Source organism: Aquarana catesbeiana, linkage group LG02, assembly GCF_042186555.1.
Source record: "Aquarana catesbeiana isolate 2022-GZ linkage group LG02, ASM4218655v1, whole genome shotgun sequence".
NCBI classification, from domain to species: Eukaryota; Metazoa; Chordata; class Amphibia; order Anura; family Ranidae; genus Aquarana; species Aquarana catesbeiana.
The window spans coordinates 414,956,581-414,969,744 of NC_133325.1; the positions used below are offsets into that span (position 1 = coordinate 414,956,581).

Genomic DNA, 13,164 nt, shown 5'->3' on the forward strand with positions numbered 1-13,164 from the left:
TGGATATCTGCTAAACATATGTGTGATATGAGAATGGAAACATATGACAGACATGTTTCATTCCTTGGAAATGTCTGCTTTTTAAAATACAGTAACAAGTCAGGCTAACTGCTTGCTAATTTTGCGAGGAATCATGTGCTTCATCATATTATGGCTGTCAAGGGATGGAAAGGGCAATATTAAGACTAAGCTCTCTTACATGGCTGATATTTTTACGGACTGCTATTGAACTTTATGCACAGTGAACTTTTCCACTCCACTGGACAGAATGATTTCCTGAAAAGCACTTTCCTCCTCTCCCTGATATACAATCATCTCTACTGGTTAAATAGTGAGATCATTGAGGAGAAGATCATGCATGTTTATGCATGTTCTGCTGGTGCCAATGCCCCTGGGCCTGATGGCCTGAAAAAAGAATTTCAAATTGTTAAAACAACAGGTTGGTAAACACCTAGCTTCCCTGTACAAGCCTACAATAAAATCCTTCCTAAAAATCACCAGCATCCACTTGATCTGGGATGTATCAGCTAATTTGCTAATTACCAAGACAGAAAATACCTTTCAAGTAAATTAGCTGACAGATTGACACAAATACTGCTGAAACTAACTGAATCCTTGCAGGTGGGCTTAGTCAATGGCATGACAGCAGTAAATAATATAAGGAAGCTGTTGATGGTGTTAAAATATCACTCACAGTACATAATATGATTTTGACATCTCGCACTTTCCTGTGAGAGTCACATGTGGTCCAGTGTGGTGTGGTTGGAGCCCATTACTTTTGAATGCACTACTGCATTTAAGGTGACATCAACTTAACATTGACACCTGCTGAAGATCACAACTGCAGTGCATTTTCAATGCAGTGCAGGCAACGCGCATGGAATGCATGTTTCTTGTACCGCATTGTGGTGTGACCAGGGCCTTAAGCAGATTTTTTTTAGCAGTTATGTAACAAAAATCTTACAAACTGGATCTACCAGCATCTGACAACTATGCAGGACCTTATAAGTGTTCCACAGAAACTTATGCTTTTAGATAAACACTGTTCAGACCAAATAGCTTATAACTCCCAAATTCCTGACCAAATACTTGACCTTGACTTCTCCCCTTCTCCAAGCTCCTTAAGTTGTCATATTAACTCAGATCCCTAACCAATGTCCATCTTTTTGATCACCTTATGCCCCAATTTCAATGGAAAGGCTGGTCCATTAGACTGGTGACACATGTGCTTTCCTATAGAAACCAGCCATCATTCAGCCCGTGCATATGGCAGAAAACGGTCGTTCGGTCATGACCGAAAAAAGTCGGAAAAAAAGTCTGCCGACCAACTCCCTCCCCAGGTTTTCTGGCGGGGGGGGGGGGCAGTCCTCCTGTAAGAACACAATAACACAGCAGAGGAGATCGCTGTACTAACATTGGATTCTTAGAACAGTGGCTCTGACCTGAGCTGTCAGATTATGTTTCATTAAACCCACCAGGTTGGAATGAGAAAAAATACTAGTAGTGTGTACGAGGCTTTAGGCACAAGCCAAAATACTTATGCTTTTTTATTAAGCTTAATTAGTAACAGGTATCAGGAATCTGTTATAAAGTCTTTAAAGTAGAATTGAAGCTTAAACCTGAATAGCCATGAACCCCCCCCCTCCTCCTAACATGCTGACTAACCTGTGTAAAAAAAAAGTATATACATACCTATTTTTAGCCCACTTCAGTCTGGTAATGTGATCCAACTGTTAGTAAAGCCTAGAACCGTGACGTAACCCATAGGCTCCCATGTCCTAACCGAAGTCGCTGATCCCTTATCCTATCCCCTACAGCCTCTGCTGGCTGATGCAAAGGCGGGGGGGGGCATTTTTAAGACTAATTAGGTTTAGGCTGGAATTCTACTCGTATCAACGCCTACACTAAACTGCATTCACTCTTCTGCACCTAGGATTTGCTGGAGATGTAGTTCAATGCCAAGTGACATGCTTCATATCTTTTGGTACTGCCCAGACCTGCAGACTTTCTGGACACAAGTCCACACATTTGTTCAGAAATTTGCTTAAAACCTTGTTTTTAGGAAACCAGCAAATTATCTTCCCTGTCTACATCCTACCATGTTATAAGTATGTATATGTATTGGCCCGATCCAACGATATGCAACAGTTTGCACTAGGTCACATATTTATGGACTAGCTCTGTTCCATTTGGCTTTAATCCCAAGTGTAAACTGTACATTAGCTGCTTATGGTCATTATACTTGATGTACAACATATTATTTCCTGATGCAATTTCGAAAAAAGATTGCATAAAAGCTCAGAAAATCTCTAAAACATGGACCCCATTTCTACTTCAAACATTTGTCAATATTGAAACCACTCCTATTGCCATATCCGTGATATTGGAGATAGAAAATAGAAAGGGAGAAGACCTTAAGGTTCGGACTTTAAAGGTAATTAAAACAGCATGAAATATAAAAAATGTAATCTTTTATGGTACAGCTAACTATCTGAATGCAGCTTTAATCACTGTTCTGACTTGAACAGTTGCCACAAGACTTATACAAAGAGTGTTTTAAATGCTTACCTTTTGCTCACATTTCATGTATGTCGGAATTTAGACCATCTGGCTCATCCTTCTGTTTTGGTGTCTGCCCATGAAAATCCTTTTCTTTTATTTGCGTGTGTTTCTTAGTGCAAACAAGTGAGACCTGTTTTTCTAAAACTACCCCTATGTGTGTCCTGATGAAGCGAACCAGCGAAACGCATTGACGCACAGGGGCTCACTCATCTTATATGATGTAACAAAAACTTATTTTTATAGTATTATGTCCATATTGTCTACATTTTACACACATGTCCATGTATGTTTTTAAGCTCCATGTTTCTGCCTCTTGTTCTTTTTTTGTATTGTTCTAATAGTTTACATTTTGTATATTTCATGCTGTCTCAATTGCCTTTAAAGTCCGAACCTTATGGTCTTCCCCCTTACTTTTTTCTATTTTACTTCAAACAATATCTTCCTATAAACATACAGTTTGGTATGACACTGAGAAACTTAAGGGCACATTGGTACCTTTTGATCTCTTTAGTGATCCCTGGTGACCTTCCACTTCACCTCACAAAACCATTTAACTTCCTGGTGCCTCCAAGTCTCATACTCTTGCTAAAAACCTATTGACTTGAGAGACTATTGTCTTTTAGTCCAACCCCACTACATTAAGTTTGAATATTACAATTACAATACCCAGGGTGTGTCATTAGTTGCTTGTTACCATGTACTCTTTGTTTATTGTTACATGATAAACATATTATCCATGGGTATATTATACATATATACCGACAGGTACACTGTTTTATAAAAATGAAGGGGAAAGATAGACCATTCCTTCAGGATACATCACATTCCCCTGTATGCACTGGTTTTATGCAATATCGCTATTTTCGTGTATCTGAAACACTGTAATCTCATTTTGATGTGATTTGTCATTACTTGATATTGATTGCAGTTCTGATATTTCTAAATGACTTACATGGCATTCCCCCAATATTAAAAATTATATGGAAAAAAATGATGCTGTCTGCAATTGAAAAATGAACCTTAGTATTTTTAATTATTCTGAAGTAGACACTAAAACACATATTTCTGTATGTTGTACATGGCATTATCTAAATAATAAAAATGGTATGTAAAAATGCTGCTTACAGATGTGTAACTGACCTTAGCATCATACTTTATATCCTTTTGTAGAAGACACTAAAACAAGCTGGTGATGCCCGTATTTTAGAAAAAAAAAACCCTTATACTTAAACCAACATAGAACGTTTATAAACCAAACCCTAATGACTATTTCATGAAAAACTCTTTCATATGGTATTTGACCTTTTTGCACCATTATCTACTTATTAGTTTCTCAAGCCCATTGTCTTTTAAGAAACTATTAACCCACTTGGTGCACCCTGATCTCCCAAATACTTCAATTAACTACAGGGTGGGGGTTACTGTAGTAAGCAAGGATCCCTTCTTGTTAGTATAAAGGAGCCCCAACAAAATAGGGGATTTCATTATCATTGAAATCACCCATTATGCATGTGGCTAGTCATTCTTTCACATTTTTCACATTAAATGTTTAAAGGAATATAAAGTTTACCATGCAAATCTCACTTACCAAAGAGAGGAGCCTTCTGTTCCTGTGACTTCCAGATAGTCATAAGCATCTTCTAATTGAAAATCTGTAAAGATCAATGCAATTGTATCTCCAACCTCTGCTAGTATTGTCCATGTACAGTCAGCATTGTTATTATATTCCGATGGGAAATAAGGACTTGTGATGATTCCACTTTGGCCTCTTAAAGTTCCTCCACATGCATCGTCCGCTAGACAAAGAGAACAAAATATGTTATAAAACAGCACCTATATCTTGTTCAGTATGATTCCAATTTACTCAAAGTGAATTTTTATAAGTTTAAAGATTTTTGATTAATTTTGTGAATTAAATAAATATAAAGCACACCATACACTATACAAGTTGATTTTACAATGTACCACAATGTAACATAAGGGCCTGCATGCTGGATACAATCTGAATAGATTGTTTAGATTTGTCCTCATATTACATAGTTTTGGTGTTTAAAGGAGCTTGAACAAAGATTGTACAGGGATTTTAAATGGCACAAGTGAGAGAAAAAATGATGTCCATGTTCTAATACCAATGAAAACAAAGGAAGCAAGGCAAAGAACTAACAGAAACAATTAAATATGATACAGCATAATAGAGAATCATACATTTTAGCCAATTCTTCAAAGTTGTATTTGCAGTTCACAGATGCTCTCCACCCAATCTGACAGAGCTTGAGCTATTTTGAAAAGAAGAATGGGCAAAAATGTCACTCTCTAGATGTGCAAAGCTGGTAGAGACATCCCCAAAAAGACTTAAAGGTGTAATTGCAGTAAAAGGTGGTTCTACAAAGTATTGACTCAGGGGGGCTGAATATAAATGCACGCAACACTTTTCACATATTTATTTGTAAAAAGAAATTGAAAATCATTTATAATTTTCTTTCCACTTCACAATTATGTGCCACTTTATGTTGGTCTATCACATAAAAGCCCAATAAAATACATTTACGTTTTTGGTTGTAACATGACAAAATGTGGAAAATGTCAAGGGGTATGAATACTTTTTCAAGGCACTGTAAGTTATTCATATGTGCTTTTTCCCATAACAGTCACTATTTTCAGTTCTCTTTGGTCCTTGTTGCTAAAATTAGTGTAGTTATGGCACAAAAAACAAAAAATAAATAAACAAATAAACAAGAAAATAAATTGTTATAGCTTACTGATGGGAGTGATGCATATATCATAGCAATATATGAAATGTATAGCCACTGGTTTTTGGCAACAAATTATTTAAAAGAAAGATGGCATGATTTGGTAAACAACTATGACAATTGAATACTGTCCGTGATACTTTTTGTATTTGCACTAACATACAATTTTTCAGGACAAGCTTTCGGGGTATGTCCCCTTCTTCAGTGTCCCAGCAGCACTGATTCACAAAAATTTTAGCAGAATGTTAAAAAAACACAATCTCTGAGGGAAAGGAAAAAAAGAAAAACAAACACACACAAACAAATGTATATGGCAATAGTAATATTAAGATTTGGTGACTACGTTTACTTATTATATAGGATATTTAAATATAGTTAAATAGCACATTTACTATTCTATAGACACTAAAAGAAGGACACATAACATGGAAAGCGGTACAGAGGGATTTAGTTCCAAAACAGAGATTGTTCCTCTAAGGGCACTTTCACACTGAGCAGCCTATTTTTAGCTTTACCGTCTTTTTTGCAGCGCTTTTTGGTCGCTAGCGGGGTGCTTTTCACCACTGCTAACAGACAAAAAAGGGTTAAAAGCACTGGCAAAGCTCGGGCTTTCATTGGAGTGAAAGGAGAGGCGCTTTACAGATGCTATTTTTAGCAATATAGCGCCTGTAAAGCGCCTCAGTGTGAAAGGGGTCAAAATCAGGGATATGCAATTAGTGGATCTCCAGCTGTTGCAAAAAAGTCCCATCATGCCTCTGGGTGTCTTGCTTGTGGCTGTCAGAGTCTTGCTATGTCTCATGGGACTTTGTTGTTCTGCAACAGCTGGAGGTCCGCTAATTGCATATCCCTGCTCTAAATGAGGGACAGTTGCCAGGTATGTTTGTTTTATTATCTTTTACAAAGTGAACATTCACTCAGTTAGGGAGGACATGGCTCAAGCTTTGTGCTCATACATCTGGAGATGGGGAAGTGCACAGGTTTTCCAATCTTAACACAAATATTATGTGCAATGATAAAACGGTGGCTTCCAGGATATTGTGGACCTGATATGGAAGAGTGTTCTTGAACATGCACAGTACGGCCTAAGAGCTATGTAGGAACACATTTTTAATAAAAATTACACTTTTATGTGAAATATGCTTTATTATTTTAAAATTGGTAGTGATGTTTTGCTTCATTGCATGTATCATGCTTAATATGCCTAACTATGTCTAAGGACCGACTCACACTATTTCAGTGAGGTAACACTACCTGCTTTGGTGTGCTGGAATGCCATTTTTTTTATATAATACCCCAACACACTAAGTCCAAAGGCACATGTGCTTTTGTGCTCCTACGTATTGCCATGACTTGCATTCCTACAAAAAAGGATCAGTGCAGTTTTTTATTGTCAGTCCATTCAAAATGAAAGAGCATGACAAACGGCTAGAAGTGCAGACATGCACAGAGCTTGTCCCAGCTCAAAACATCCAGTAGGGAAAGGAAGTCCTAAAAGTTACACATCACAGCCAAAACCCTGTGAGGAAGTGTATGACAGCCTCAGTCTTGGCTCCAAGCAGGCCATGTTTGCTTAGAGCCAGGGCTAAGGCTATCATATACCTCCTCACTAGGTTTTGCTGTGATGTGTGACTTGTAGGACTTCCTTTCCTTATTAGCTGTGTTAGGTTAGCATGCGTTATATGCATGCGTTACTGCACCCCACTATTATGAACTTGCATATGAATTAAATGAAGCTTACATCACAAATTTAAAGTAGTTGTGAACCTCTCAAATGCAAAATGGACAAAACATATTATTCTATATGGTGTACTTGCTTTGATCCAAAGCACCTGGTGTCATTCCTTTGGATGAGTCACTCCTGACAGTCTATGCTGACAAAAGAGACCCAGGAGACAGCCTCAACCCCCTCCAGCACACAGCAGGTGATTGACATCTTCAGCTGTTCATGTTTCCCTGTAAGACTGTATAGAAGGGGTGTATCCTTTCCCTTCAGGTCTCAGATTACACTTGGCTCCCTGCTCTATTCAGTGCAGTGTGTGACATCAGATCCCCACCCGTTGCTATTTGGACCTCAGAAATGCTGTAAAATGTGTGCTTTAAGAAGCTGTAGAGAAGAGAGAGCTGCAGATAAACAAGTACAACTTATGTAAAAGGATTTGTTTAATCTCTGTGTATCACCTAAGGCTATAAATTCACTGGGTATATGTAAGGGTTTACAACCACTTTAATGCTTTTCTCTTGCATAATATACATTCTTAAAATGTATATTTCATTCCTATTTTATCAAAACAAATCTTTGCTTTGTTTGTAATTACAGATTGATAAATTGAGCAAATTAGCAGACAATATGCACACGAGAATACTGACCACAGGGAGCTATGCACTGCATTTTAACTGCCACTGCAGGTTAAGTGCATACATTGGTCATAGCCATGCCCCAGTTCAATACATTGAACTTTTCCAAATCATTTTAAATTAACTGCTTATATGACCCTGCTTAAGGTGCTAATAGACTGGGGAATGCAAATGAACAACACAGCTAAATTTATTTTAATTGCTATCTGACACTGTTGAATAGCTGTTAACAGTACCTACAAGCTGATATTAAGATTGCAACCTTTCACATGGAGCAAGTGTCTCTATCAGCTCACAAAGTAAGGAAAGCCTATAATTTTTGGTATATTTTTGCTTTTCTGACAGAGTCACGTAAAAAAAATTGGATTTGCAGTCAACTCTTAAACCTTTCTAACGTATTTAAATATTTCTGTATATCAATAGTGCTACGGATATGCTGTTGTGAACTATTTGTAACTCCTTACCCAAATGTCATGGTTTTATTACTTCTACAATTGCTCTTCTTCCTTTGTAAACCCAATAAAGAATTATAGTAAAAAATGGATTTGCAGCAGACTTGTACATAAAGGAAAAATTTGTTTAGTTTATTTTCAATTACATTCGTAAAATACATAATTTAGTTCTGTTATATTCGTTCTGTTACGTTATTTTGTTTTCAGATAATTTGTTATTTCTGTAGAGTGTCAATTTTCGTTATACCAAATTGATTCGTTTTGTATGTATATCGATTTGATTGGATATTTATGTATGTATTCGTGATGATTCGTAGTTTGGAAATTGTTTTTTTATTGAATCTATTAACACACACAATGACAATATCTCTTCTCATATGCTCAAATACAATACAACACCCTTCTCACTCAGTTCTCAGGAATGCACTTTGCCAGTAATCCAACCTCCAGCACAAAATTAATCAGCTGATTGGACTGTAAGATCTACGCTAAGTTGACCTTTTGTTTCATTAGACCTTTAGCGAATGAACGAATCATGTCAAATTCATTCGTTATTTTTGCTATAATTTGTTTTGTATTAGGCCAAATTTCGATTTGTTACAAAAAGTATTGCACATGTCTAATATGCAGTCAATTCTGCTTACATCTGTGAATGAATCAGCCAAACAATTCCGTGAAAAGGTGCAACAATTCTAATCAGCATTTAGGGGATTTTCTTTAAAGGGTAAGTTCACCTTTACAGAAAAATCTGTAAGGTGAATTTACACTGGTCCCCCTTCCTCATCCCTCCTGGTCCTGCTGACCTGGAGTCCAGAGATCACCCGCACTGGCACATCAGGTTGTCGCTTCACTGGTCTGGGCCTTGGAAATACCCTGTGGCTCAATCTTCTAAACGTACGTTGTCAGGGGGTACATACAGGAGCATTCCAATTGGTCAGCGCCATCACATGGGCGGCGCTGACCAATCAGAACCTGCGCAGCCTCTCCTGTCACCGCAGGAGAAGAGGAGAGAAAGATTTCAAATCCCTGGACTGGCAAAGCGGCGATATGGTCTGTCAGAATGGGAGATCGCAAGACTCCAGGTTAGCGGGACCAGGTGCGATGGGAAGGGGCTCCAGTGAAAGTTCACCTTACAGACTTTCTGTAAAGGTGAACTTACAATTTAAAGTGGACTTTTTTATCACGCAAAGGAGCTGGCCAAAAAACCTTTCAGGGAAGCTATCAGCACTGCTAACTTGCAAGATGAATGCTAGTTTCACATGCAGTTAAGGCTGAACTCCAGACAGAAAATCAATGCAATAATTGACATTGACACGTCATTAAATTAATTTTTTTAATACAAGCAGTAAGAGTACCTGCATTTGACCTGGTATCAGCCTCTTGCAGTCCCTGTACAGCAGGGATGAAGAGTGACAAAGCAGTACAAGGAGTCATACAAATGTGTGAAACAATCAGCGCCACCCTAAATTAATCAAGTGCAAAGTAGCAGCCGCTATACATTTTAAGTGAAATCACTACACTTTAAAAATCTATATCTATATAAATATATGTGTATGTGTACCAAAAGATGCACATACACACACACAGTGCAGCGCTACTACAGTGATAATTCAATGCTATACTTATTACTATGTATACATGAAATAAAATTCAATTTCAGAAAGAATTCATAATAAATGTCCCATAAATCAATATCAATCTTGATAGTAGTACTCCAGTGTTATTATCATATCACCATGCTTCTCAATAAGCATCTGCTGAGGAAGACCATTCAGAGGTCGATACATGTGCAGAGGAGAGGATCCGAGCCTTTGACGTTGCGCAGCCACGGTGGTGAGCGAGCGGACGCTCTTAATACATGTAACAAACGAATTTTGTTTTTATATCTAGTAAGTGTCCTCTTTTAGCAGGGTTTTAAATAAAAGTTTTATAGCAGAGAGCACTATGTCGGCTGTGTTTTTAATTACATGATACATGAGTCTCTTGAAGTGGAGGAACAGCTGAATAATCTCGGAGATCAACTCCCTATCTGTGAGGGACACATTGGGTGGAGTGGAGATCGTGAAAGGGAGAAATTGAACAGCTGAGTCCTGAGAGAAAGAAAAGACATTTGGGGAGTGAAAATAAAGGGTTCATTTGATTCTTCCTGACTCGTCCTTGAGGTGAGCAGATTAAATAGCTGGTGGTGGTTTGCACAAGCAATAAGAATTATTGAGAAGCACAGTGATATGATAATAACACTGGAGCACTACTATCAAGATTGATATTGATTTATGGGACATTTATTATGAATTTTTTATGAATTTGAATTTTATTGCATGTATGCATAGCACTAAGTATAGGTACTAGTATAGTATAGTATAAGTGTATGTGCGTCTTTTGGTACATATACACATATATTTATATACAGTGAGGATGGAAAGTATTCAGACCCCCTTACATTTTTCACTCTTTGTTATATTGCAGCCATTTGCTAAAATCATTTAAGTTCATTTTTTTTCCTCATTAATATACACACAGCACCCCATCTTGACAGAAATACACAGAAGTGTTGACATTTTTGCAGATTTATTAAAAAAGAAAAACTGAAATATCACATGGTCCTAAGTATTCACACCCTTTGCTGTGACACTCATATATTTAATTCAGGTGCTGTCCATTTCTTCTGATCATCCATGAGATGGTTCTACACCTTCATATGAGTCCAGCTGTGTTTGATTATACTGATTGGATTTGATTAGGAAAGCCACACACCTGTCTATAAAAGACCTTACAGCTCACAGTGCATGTCAGAGCAAATGAGAATCATGAGGTCAAAAGAACTGCCTGAAGAGCTCAGAGGCAGAATTGTGGCTAGGCACAGATCTGGCCAAGGTTACAAAAAAATTCTGCTGCACTTAAGGTTCCTAAGAGCACAGTCCTTAAATGGAAGATGTTTGGGATGACCAGAACCCTTCCTAGAGCTGGTTGTCCGGCCAAACTGAGCTATCGGGGGAGAAGAGCCTTGGTGAGAGAGGTAAAGAAGAACCCAAAGATCACTGTGGCTGAGCTCCAGAGATGCAGTCGGGAGATGGGAGAAAGTTGTAGAAAGTCAACCATCACTGCAGCCCTCCACCAGTTGGGGCTTTATGGCAGAGTGGCCCGACGGAAGCCTCTCCTCAGTGCAAGACACATGAAAGCCCGCATGGAGTTTTCTAAAAAACAAAACACCTGAAGGACTCCAAGATGGTGCGAAATAAGATTCTCTGGTCTGCTGAGACCAAGATAGAACTTTATGGCCTTAATTCTAAGCGGTATGTGTGGAGAAAACCAGGCACTGCTCATCACTTGTCCAATACAGTCCCATTAGTGAAGCATGGTGGTGGCAGCATCATGCTGTGGGGGTGTTTTTCAGCTTCAGGATGACTGCTTGCAATCGAGGGAAAGATGAATGCGGCCAAGTACAGGGATATCCTGGATGAAAACCTTCTCCAGAGTGCTCAGGACCTCAGACTGGGCCGAAGGTTTACCTTCCAACAAGACAATGACCCTAAGCACACAGCTAAATTAACGAAGGAGTGGCTTCACAACAACTCTGTGACTGTTCTTGAATGGCCCAGCCAGAGCCTTGACTTAAACCCAATTGAGCATCTCTGCAGAGATCTAAAAAATGGCTGTCCACCAACGTTTACCATGCAACCTGACAGAACTGGAGAGGATCTGCAAGGAGGAATGGCAGAGAATCCCCAAATCCAGGTGTGAAAAACTTGTTGCATCTTTCCCAAAAAGACTCATAGCTGTATTAGATCAAAAGGGTGCTTCTACTAAATACTGCGCAAACTGTCTGAATACTTAAGACCATGTGATATTCCAGTTTTTCTTTTTTAATAAATCTGCAAAAATGTCAACAATTCTGTGTTTTTCTGTCAATATGGGGTGCTGTGTGTACATTAATGAGAAAAAAAAATGAACTTAAATGATTTTAGCAAATGGCTGCAATAAAACAAAGAGTGAAAAATGTAAGGGGGTCTGAATACTTTCCATTCCCACTGTATAAGTACAAGGAGTCAATCAGTTCATGTGTTGACAAGAAGCATACTGTGATTGGAAAAGAAAGCAGAGTGCCCAAAAAATGAGTTCATAACCAGGCTGCGTCTCTATTCACTACCTAGTAATGAGGTGTGTCCAGGATGACTTGGGCTCAAAGGAAGTGGGTTGAATGATGCTGGCCATCAGACCGAGAACAGCTGCAAGTAAAAAAAGTACTGCAGGGGAAATCTCTGGATTGAAAGTGAATATTGCGATAAACACTGGCTTTGTTATGATTGTTTTTTATAGGGCTGTATTATTGTATTATTTTTATCTTATTTTTGGCAGGATTTCTGATTTAGGCACTTGTTTAGGATTACTTTAACTAAAATGGCTCTCCAACTAGCATGTAGTTTGCCATCTTTATAGTAGGTTCCAAAAATGGGTTCAGGTTGGTAATTAGTCTGAAGACAGATTGGGGTTGATTTACTAAAACCTGGAGAGTGCAAAATCAGGTGCAGCTGTGCATGGTAGCCAATCAGCTTCTAACTTCAGCTTGTACAATGAAGCTTTGACAATAAAACCTGGAAGCTGATTGGTTTCTCTGCAAAGCTGCGCCAGATTTTGCACTCTCCAGCTTTAGTAAATCAACCCCATAATCTTTCATTCTAGAATGCACAATGATGCTTTGTAACCTATAGCTGCCAAAGTCACCAAAGTCAACAAAGATCAGTGTAGAACAGCAATGCTGCAGACATATAGACCATTCTCTACCAATTGTATCAATTTTAAACATTTTTTTCAATACAAAAACAATCAGACTGATCAAGGCTGCAATCTAGGCAAGGCAGCTAACTTCTGACTGGCCCCTATGTGTCCCAATATATCATTGGCATTATAATATTGAATAGTCACCAAAGCCAGGCTTTCCATACAGTGTTTTATGTGTCAACTCCCTTATGTAGCCACTACTGTTCTCTGCACAGGCTATGTACAGCACAGTGATAATGTCACTGCTACTTTTACAAGGTAATATT

The 13,164-nt window shown here is 38.3% G+C and overlaps 1 protein-coding gene across 3 annotated transcripts in view; it reads right to left on the minus strand.

The window, feature by feature from the left end:
* CSMD2 (CUB and Sushi multiple domains 2) overlaps positions 1-13,164 on the minus strand; it is a 1,533,565-nt gene that overhangs the window by 892,045 nt on the left and 628,356 nt on the right. For all 3 annotated transcript variants that reach the window (XM_073615428.1, XM_073615429.1, XM_073615430.1), the window contains exon 5: positions 4,151-4,358. In XM_073615428.1, coding sequence (XP_073471529.1) covers positions 4,151-4,358 — 208 coding nt within the window. The remainder of the gene's footprint in view (positions 1-4,150; positions 4,359-13,164) is intronic.